Source organism: Aptenodytes forsteri, unplaced genomic scaffold (genome assembly GCF_000699145.1).
Source record: "Aptenodytes forsteri isolate BGI_AS27 unplaced genomic scaffold, ASM69914v1 Scaffold217, whole genome shotgun sequence".
Taxonomy (NCBI): Eukaryota; Metazoa; Chordata; class Aves; order Sphenisciformes; family Spheniscidae; genus Aptenodytes; species Aptenodytes forsteri.
In genome coordinates this window covers 3587561-3597750 of record NW_008796222.1, presented here as the reverse complement: position 1 = coordinate 3597750, position 10190 = coordinate 3587561, and the positions used below count along the sequence as shown (strand labels likewise).

The window sequence follows — 10190 nt, the reverse complement described above, 5'->3', positions numbered from 1 at the left end:
AAAAAAAATAAAATGAAGCCAAAAGGGAGAGCTAAGCATGGTTTTGCTTTCCACAATTCACTTGCTCAGCGTTTCTGCCACTGGGCCAGTGAAGGCTGGGATCCGCTTCTCCACAGAGACAAAGGTTTAAGTACTGTGACCAAGAGATAGGCAGTGATTATTTTCTTCATGTTAACGCAAATAAAGCATACTTACTAGATGTCATTTGTGAAGGCAATAGCATATGCACGTCACCCTTCACACCTCAAATTAGATGAATACCTGTTAGATTAGATCTGGTGAGGCCGCACCTCGAATACTGTGTTCAGTTTTGGGCTCCTCACTACAAGAAGGACGTTGAGGTGCTGGAGCGTGTCCAGAGAAGGGCAACGAGGCTGGTGAGGGGTCTGGAGAACAAGTCTTATGAGGAGCGGCTGAGGGAACTGGGGTTGTTTAGCCTGGAGAAAAGGAGGCTGAGGGGAGACCTCATCGCTTTCTACAACTACCTGAAAGGAGGTTGTAGCGAGGTGGGTGTCGGTCTCTTCTCCCAAGTAACAAGCGATAGGACGAGAGGAAATGGCCTCAAGTTGCGCCAGGGGAGGTTTAGATTGGACGTGAGGAAAAATGTCTTTACTGAAAGAGTGGTTAAACATTGGAAGAGGCTGGCCAGGGAAGGGGTGGAGTCCCCATCCCTGGCGGTATTTAAAAGACGTGTAGATGAGGCACTTAGGGACATGGTTTAGTGGGCATGGTGGTGTTGGGTTGATGGTTGGACTCGATGATCTTAGAGGTCTTTTCCAACCTCAATGATTCTATGATTCTATGATTAGTAGTTAAATATTATCAGAAGCAACAAAGTGGCATCAGGATCTTCAGCCATTCTTTAATGAATTTGAACAATGAGGGAAGAGCAGGTGCTGATGGTAGAGGTGAGGGCTTAAAACTCGTATAATTTGCCATCTATCTGCTTCATCTGGGACTGGCTGACTTGACTTGACCAGAAGATGAAACACATTCCATTTATATATATATATGTTTTATATAATGAAAAAAGCTTTGCTCATGTGCTGAGCTGAAATAGTTCGCATGTGGAAATTTAGGAAATTGCACATAAATAATTCCTATATTATGATTTTTTTTCTAGAAAAGCTGAACAGAAGTATTTTAAATAAATGCTATGAAAAAATATGCCAACTGCTGCATTAAAATTTAAGTTGAAATTAACCTCAACATATAAAAATTGTTTTAGAATGTTATGACAGCCTCAAAAATACCCCCGTGCATAGACAAATACTGGTATCATTTTAGTGTTGAGGATTGTGAGAAAGACAGGAATTCCTAGTGGAAGGGAATGAAAATCATCAAAGGATTTATGTGTTAAAAAACAGGATTCTACCAGAGATCATCTATTTCAAAGAAATGCACCGTCACCCCCACAAAAAAATTCAGATTTTGGAGCTCCCTCTGCTGGACGCAGTCACTTTCATTTTGCTTTCCCTCTGTGCATCCACCACAGAAACTTAAAAAACCCCACAACCTTTTTAGCAATAAACTGCACATTTCACACAAACATGTGATACCAAGGAAGAAGAGACTTTTTCTTCCTCTACATAAGAAGAACAAATGCATGTAAAGCAGTACTGCTTGCTCTACAACTGGAAAAAAATCACAAGTGGGGTTTAAAGATTGACTGTACTACCAGTGGGATTTCTTTTGCTATTTTTGAGGATGGGAATTCACACTTACAAAGCTTCCCTTCCCCCCCGCCCCCCGTTCTCTTTTTTCTCTCTACCAAATCAACGAGGAATCAATTAATTACTGTTTAAAAAAAAAAAAGAAGGCATTCTCAATAACATTGCTGCAGGAACAGGCCTTAGACGTAGTGCCAAATACTGTATTACTCATGATACACGTGCAGCAGAGCTGACACAGTTATGATAAATTTGCACCTAAGAATGTATCTGTAAGCGTAATTGGGCAGTGCCCCAAATGTCTGGTTTACTTCTTGGTGCCCTGCAAGACCGACATTTTGGGATGAGAGCTTGGAGCATGTCAGAAGTGTGTCAGCTCAGGCAGGGTGCCATCTTAAACAGCCATCTTAGGATGGGACAAAGCATTCTGTGGAAGGAGATTTCTTTCTTTACTGACCGTAAAATGCATATAAATGCCTTCCTCAAAGGGGTCCTTTGTCAGTTTTTACCACCTCTGTTCCTCTATTCCTCCAGCCCTTTGTCTGCAGACAGGCAAGGCGGTGGGCTTCAGCTACTCAAGTGTATCAGCTGCTCTGCTCATAGTACAATCATTTAGCTCAGCGACTGCCTAACCAGGCTAGTGTGGAACATACTTGGCACAGCTTTATTGGCAAGCCTGGATACACACAACTTCACAGAGATATTTAAAAAAAGATATGTTCATCATCCCAGATCCAGCATTCACAAGTTGCATAGAGAGTAATTTATATACATAGATATGTATGCATTCTATTCATATATAATGGATATAAACTCATGGTAGAAGAGATAAGAAGTGAGAGCATTCTTGGTGATATGCATGTGTGTGCATGTGTGCGGGTGTATGTGTGCTTTCAGGAGGTGTATGCATTCTATTCATATAATATGGATATAAACTCATGGTAGAAGAGATAAGAAGTGAGAGCATTCTTGGTGATATGCATGTGTGCATGTGGAGGCTGAGATACGGCGGTGAAAAGAGCTATATAAAAATAAGAGATTGAGGTTGAGGTCAGCACTGAAGAAAGTGAAAAATGAGAAAGAATGGGGCCACTGAGAAGGAATAAAAGGTGGGATAGCAAAGGCGGCAGGAAGGCTCAACATCACAGACTGGGGAGAAGAAGGACACTATTGTAGGGACAAAGGAAGAGTGCCACCACATCTCACAATCCTTTTTCTGAGAACTCCCCCCCCCTCGCCCCCAGCATCAACCTACACAGAAAGGAACATGAGAAGTCACTTTTTTTCTTTTTCTAGACAGGCAGAAGAAGTGTCTTATGCTTTCTAGCTTCTTGTTACTTTTCATCTTTTATTCCCATAAGTACAAGCCCTCCCCTTTTAATGTTAGGTTTAAATAAATTGCTGAAAATCTTAAGCTCTATATGATAAATTTTGGTCATTCACATTATTCACTGCTATGTTGTAAATATTGTCCAAGATGTAATGATACCAGCAGGGCTAACCCAATGCCAGCAGTGGTACTGCTGCTACAAATTAAGAGAGAGTGGCTTAAATCAATACAGTACTAAACAGACCACATTCCTCTTTAATAATTACATTAGACTGTTGAATTTAGAATGTTATTTTAGTGACATTGGTTCTTTGAATATGAGATCATGTCTGATAACTTCATTTAACTTTATTTAGTTTACTCTGTTCAAGAAGAGTAGCAATAGGGATGTAGTCTCCAGGACAGCTGTTAAGAGACTAGTATTTATTTCCTGGGTACAGTTACTTGACAGAGGATAGACTTACAGGAGGGTAATACCACTGTTTAAGCTTAGGGGTCAATGTGCATTAATTCTAGGAGTTTCATCCTTTTATCCTTCCTCCCTCTTTAAGTATCAAATGCAAATGAAATATACAACTATTAAAAAAAACACATTGAGAATTAATCACAGGAGGAGAGAGAGATCTAATAGGAAGAACAGGATAGATAAAGTGAGTCAAAAGATAAGAGATTGTTCCTCTCTTTATTCAGTACTTATTTTCCCTGGAGCTTGATGGCATGCAGACCAACAATTGCTTCATGTCTTCAGGGTACTATTTTCACGGCTGCTGAGCTGGGTCCGTTCTCGGGATCCCCTTGGATACAGCTGGTGGCCGCAGCTGCCAGCAGCTGCCTGGGCAGACCATAGCTTGAGCACCACAGCACGGCCAGGAGCAAGCCCTGAGGAACAGAGGGCTGCTGTTCTCAAACAGGTGGTTTTTTTCCTAACCTCCTGTCCCCAAGTTGTATTTTCAACATACAAGCTTCGTTCAGTGAGTTTTGCTTGGAAAGTATATTTTTTGCTGTTGCTGCCACTTCATTTATTGCTGACCATTTCCATTACATCTATCTTTGGTAGTTATTTTGCCCTGTTCAATCAAACCTGTGGGTGGGATAGCATAGGAAACTGATCTGGAGCTTTAATTGATGGCCCAGCCTTTAAACGAACCCAGGAGCCTGTGTGTGAGTCTGTATTCTCCTACTTTGCTGCCCTTTTTTTTTTTTTAAAGTTTTTTGGGGCATTCTTCAGAGAGGCCGTGGCATGGGAAGGATGCCTTTTTCTCAAGTTCTGCTGATGGTGTTAGCAGTGCAAACTCCTAACAGATCAACTGAGGCCCACACTGTTAATTTCTGAAATGCCGTAGGAGGCAAATAGAGATTGTGCAGTTCAATGGTAGATGTTGTCCTTATCATGTCTCAGGGGTACGTTCCCGGTAGTCATATTAAACAACAACAGTTGATTTCTTTCTTGCCATCAGTTCCCTTTCTGTTTTGTAGACATATGGAAGAAAAGGGTACCTGCTTGCACACTAGGTATTGACTAACAAAAATAAGGATTATACAGAAAGAGTGTGATAATATGTGTGACAATAGGTGACAACAGCTCTTTTAGGAAGTTGCTATTGGATGGTGATATTTCAGCAGCTTCTGTTTGATTACAAGTCTTGAGAGACTACACAGTCTGGAACGTACTTTGGAAGAAAATATAACAGAGAGTCCACCTTGGGTAGGTTATTAGCTTGCATGGAACAGAGATGATATCCACTGTCCTCTTCATTTTGGCAGTGTTTACTTTCACACCAGTACTTTAAGAAACACCCAGTTCCAAGAAGCTGAAAGAATATAGAGAAAAACATCTATTTTTACTCCAACCATATTTTTACATCAACTCCCCAGTGCTTATTGTTTCAGTGAGCATAAACTGCACAATGCCATCAAAAAATAAGCCCATACACAGTTTTTAGTACCAGAAAATAAATCAATTTATTTAGTGCAGGAAAAGCATATCAATTGCTATTCTTACTGATTCTGTCAAGCTTTTAAAACTAAACTCAGCTGGTTTTGAGGTACTTCTCCTTTCCAGTCTCTTTCTCACAAGCTCTTCTCTGTTCTCTCCCCAGAAGATCACCAGCTTTGTCACCAGAATGTTCTGCAACCTGAGCCAACAGTGAAAGCATTAACTTTTCACATCTCAAGGTATTACAGGTGGCAGTGAAGGAAACAGGTTGCCATGACCTCCCCTTACAATATCATAAACCAGAAGGTTCCTAGTGGAGTCACTTGCCCCTCAGTGGGCTCATCAGACTTCAGCCATACTGGGGAGGAAAAGCGAGTCACTGTTAAGCGTCAAACTTATCTCCCCCAAAATGAAAAATTAATGGTGGATATGTCAGTGATTGTATAAGAATAATAATAATCTTAAGGACAAATATTATTAATCAAGATCTCACTTTATGAGGGAGTACTCTAATCCCTATGTTGCAAGAGGAGTGCATAACTTCTTTTGGAAGAAAGGTGAGCTGTTGCCCTGTGTACACACTGATAACCTAAAAACCTAAAAACACTTCAGGCTGTGAATCCCAGTTGCAAAGAGGATGTGTCTAGGCTCCAGGCCAGGTATGCTCTGCAGCACATCCTGCTCTCCTGATTTCACAGCTGAGTTCCTGCCAGAAGCTTGCAGTGCTGCCTTCTGGGGCGTGCACCCAGATTTTTCCCATTGAAGTAAGCATATGGCCTAAGGAAAAGGGATGGTCCATGTTAAAGTCTAAACAGGACAAAGATGAGAAGCCTTTGGGGCATGTGCCTAGACCCAGGACCTAGAAAGTTCTCCCATGTGCCATAATTTAGATACAGCTGAAGGTACCTAACTAACACCTGCAAATTCATGTTGCATGCCCTTCAAAAATGTTCCTTCACATGACTCTTTTGGTGATTTATCTAGGCAGTTGCTCCAAATTGCAGCCAGAACAAGCCATCTAAATGCTTGCAGAATATCCATTCTGAAAGCCATCCCTTTCTTCAGCATTTGCTTGGCCTTATAATTTAGATAATACAATAAATACTGTAATTCTGACTGCCATTTCATTTTCTGCATGCATTTCAGTATACTGGTTTTGACTAATTTAAAGCCCAGTGTGTCTGCTCCTGCTCTATCCTAGCAAACAGACATTCCAGATCCAGAAACAGACAGTTAAATTTAGTAAACATTTAATGCTCATCTCCTGTACAATTTAAACTGACACACTGACCTAATTAGCTTTTTGGCATCACAAACACTCTCAGCTTAGGGAGGGTGGCTGTTCTGTGGCGGTAATAGGAACCAGATATTTCTTGTATTGTTTGCCTGTTTTAGACATCTCAAATAGAACAGTTAAGAGGCTCTGACAGTGGTAGCTTGGATGAAGAAGCAAAATTAAATTGGACTGAGAGTCTATCAGCAGTATCAGTTTGGGAACCCTGGGTTCATGAAGCAAATGTTTTTACTTAGTTTAGGTTAACTGATACAAGTTTAGCATGTTAGGAGTAAAAGTAAAGATTCTATCTGGATTTTTCTTTTTAAGCAGATGTATGATGTTTAGATTAAAGCCCTGAAATTTCTTAATAAACTAGATAAGTTGTTTTCTAAAATTCATCTTTTAAAATAAGTTAGAGGCCTGAAGTGAACATATCCATCACTTATCAACTTCTAATAACAAAGCCTTTTGGAAACATAATTTTAACTTAGATACATGAGGCATGTGTTTAAAATAAAGCACTTCACTTTATTCACATTCTCAAAAGTAACCATGCTATCGTGAGTCCTGAACAGTGAGCAGAAACAGAGTTCCTTGACTCAGAATGGGAATTGTTCAGTGAATGGACAATGAACTGTTTAAAAACTGCAACTGGTGTGTCTTTACTTTGTATGAGGCACACTGCTGGCAAATACGCAGCACAAGGAGATACAAGACCTGTAGTTATATCTGCACTGGCTTACCTCCATAGACATCTGTGACACGTGCTTTCTGCCCTTATCGTAGTGCCAGGGGAAGGGAATCTCAGGAGTGACCCCAGTGGTGCACTGTTCTGCCCCAAGACAGGCTAATATTTGTTTAATTTGTCTTTAAGACCTTCAATGATGAACCTTCCACAGTCTCTCTGTGGTCACTGACTGCTGAACTCTGGGCTCAAAGCACCTGCACCAAGCTTTGCTTAGGTATCTGCTGGTGGGCAGGTCTGCAGTGCCCTCAGGCTTGCTCCTGGATGTGATGTCAAGCTGGCTGGAACCTGTGATAAAGTGTCAAATACATGCAGGCTCCCCAGGCCCCGCTCCTGCTTCGGGCCGCACCTGAGCACGTGCTCCTCGGAGCACTGTAACCAGCAGGCACAGCCGGTCCCCAGCAAAGCCTGAGACCCAGGCTCAACCAACAAGGTAGAGGTGCCCGTTGGGAGGAACTGCAAACAAAGCTGTGAAGGCCTACTGATTAAGAAACTGTTGACTTAAGTTAAAAGCAATCAAGGATTCTATACAGATAGATGCTAGAGTTTCAATTGAAACCTAGTATCAGTGCATGACAAAAGCCTTGATAATTCTGTCCCCAAATCCCATAGGTCCAAGGCCAGTCTTGGTGATGAGTTGACTGTCATCACTATGAAGTGTGTTAGATAAGGGAGAGAGGGAGCAAAGTGCCTGAATTCTGTGAAGTTTTAATCACCCACCAAAGAAGCATTTGAAAGGCAGGGAAGCATTAGGGTTAAATAACAGTCTCCTTAGCCAAAACATTTATGGGCCACTGGAAAAAGCTGGGGAATGGTAGATACTGCATCAGAAACCAGGAGTAAAGAAATGCAAATGTTGCCAGTTACAGAAAGCATATCTTAATTCCAAAGAAGCGGGTTGGTAAATGCATATGATACAAGGAAGAAGAATACCACTCCAAAGATCAGAGAAACAGAAGAGAGAGAAATCTCCAAAAGGTCTTTTTAGCAGATATTGGTAATTACGGGTGTTATAGTACTGGTCAAAGCTGTTTGTTTGTTTGTTTATAATTCAGAAAGATTTGTGTGTTGCCATCAGTAAAAGAGAATAGGAATAAAACATTTTTCCCTGTTTCACAAAGAGAGGAAAAGTCTCTCACAGTAATACTCAAGAAGAAAGAGTTTTCAAGGGCATTCAGCTCAAACCTGGTTTGCTACCAGTTAAGCTAATGTTAATCAGCTTAATGCTCATGCTAATGCATAAGCATGTTACTGAGGAAAGGATGAGAAGCACCAAAGCCATCCCTGCCTTGGACACTGCTGACAAGAAACTTTCAATTGTGCAGCTCTCAGTGATAATACATTGTGCTGAGAGAGTATTTAATTTCTCTCCAGTCCCTTTTGCTGAAAGAAATAATTAAAGGTAGAAGCAGACCATGACTACATTTAGCAAGGAGATTTGGAGAGCGCCTGACCAGCTCATTCCACAGCCATGCTGGTTTTCAGTCTGAGATTTTGACAGTGAAATGATTTCCAGTAACATTTCTTTTAGAGTGGTTAAACATTGGCACAGGCTGCCCAGGGAAGTGGTTGAGTCCCCATCCCTGGAGGTATTTAAAAGACGAGTAGATGAGGCACTTAGGGACGTGGTTTAGTGGGCATGGTGGTGTTGGGTTGATGGTTGGACTCGATGATCTCAGAGGTCTTTTCCAACCTCAATGATTCTATGATTCTATGATTCTATGATTCTCCTTGGCCAGGGCAGTTTCTTACCCTCAGCTGAGGAAGGTGCAATGCCAGGTCCAGGTCTGTGTGAGTCCATGCCAGGGAGGACTGCTGAGGCATATCAAGTTTGCTGTCCCGATCATGAAGAAAGCACTCCATAGCTGACTCCGTGCTCCATGTCTCTTCAGTGTCCTGGCACCCATCATATGGGAAATAATTCTAAAAGTAAGAAAACTGTTGTGATCCAGGCCAGGGCACTCTGTTGAGATATCGTATGTCTTAGTTTGAAAAAGAGCATTTAATGTCAGAGCCTGGCTCTTCATCATGTCTTAGTGTTAAGTGCAATGGATCCAGGTAATAAGGGCAACAGTGCAGACAGGTAATATATTAAGAAAGAGTTTAGCATAGCATTTGGTAGGTGGAAGATCTTACAATTATACTACGATTATTTCTTCCAACAAACAGGGGTACTACAAAGACCTTTTAAATTATATTTTAAGCATGTCAGGAGAGTACTCCTACCTAAAGACACCATTTTGCTGTTGTGATTCCTGGGACCAGGGAAGAAGCAGTGCAGTCAGCCACCGTGTTCAGTGACCGACAAGTATTTTTCCCAACAGTCGGCTCTCAAGGACGTTTCTCGCTGCAAAAAAGAATTCAGATTTTGGAGCTCCCTCTGCTGGTTCGACATCAACTTTCACTCCCAACTGCTCTCCTTTCTCTCTGACTGCTCATTATCACTTAAACAATTAATTTCATGTATTGTTGTATTATTAAAAAAGTTACTACATTGCTTATCAGAGCATGTGTCTGTGATATCTGATATTACATTGGAGAAAAATCTGACATTTCTCTAACAAGGAGAGAAAAGGTTTCTCCTTCTAAGACCAGGACTTGCAAATGCGAAGTGCGTGCACGCAAGTGTTTAATGGAAGCATATGCCCCTATCACTCCATTCTTCCATGAATTCCTAATATGTGTGCACTCATGTTATATGACTACTTTAATATATGTTAGAGTCTGCCTTACAAAGTATAAAAAAAGTAAACCAGGAAGAAGACACTGTGAAAATGTTGCACGAAATAGCGCAAGCACATACCACCAAGAAGCTAGTTACAGGGTTACATACTCATCCTTTATACAGCTTATTTAAGTGTTACGTGGTCTAGAACTTCCCTCATTTTTATTCAGAGTATTTTCTTATTGTTATGTATGTAAATGGCACTACAGAGTTTCAGAGTTTGCTGTTCTAAGCTGTAACCAGGCTCAATGTGCCACACAACGCAATCACACCAGTATTTCAGGTGCGTGTGTTAAAAAACAACCAAACAAGTGAGAGAGAACACAGTCAGACACCAGAAACAGTGTACGTCCAAGGTATTGCTCGAGTTTCATTGTCTTCATTACCTTCAAGAAGAGGGCGGGGGGGGGGGCGTGTATCAATTGGCTCACTTTGCTTATAACTTTAGGGCTGTTAATCCAAATTCTCAGAGATTAAAATTAACCTCTCCATTTTGATAGGCAGCGGC

General features: G+C 41.2%; 1 protein-coding gene across 1 annotated transcript in view; it reads right to left on the bottom strand.

The window, feature by feature from the left end:
* The window catches only part of CEP85L (centrosomal protein 85 like), a 205330-nt gene extending 196510 nt beyond the window's left edge, over positions 1–8820 (bottom strand). The window contains exon 1 of the mRNA XM_009289182.1: positions 8710–8820. Coding sequence (XP_009287457.1) covers positions 8710–8820 — 111 coding nt within the window. The remainder of the gene's footprint in view (positions 1–8709) is intronic.
* Positions 8821–10190: the final 1370 nt, after the last annotated feature.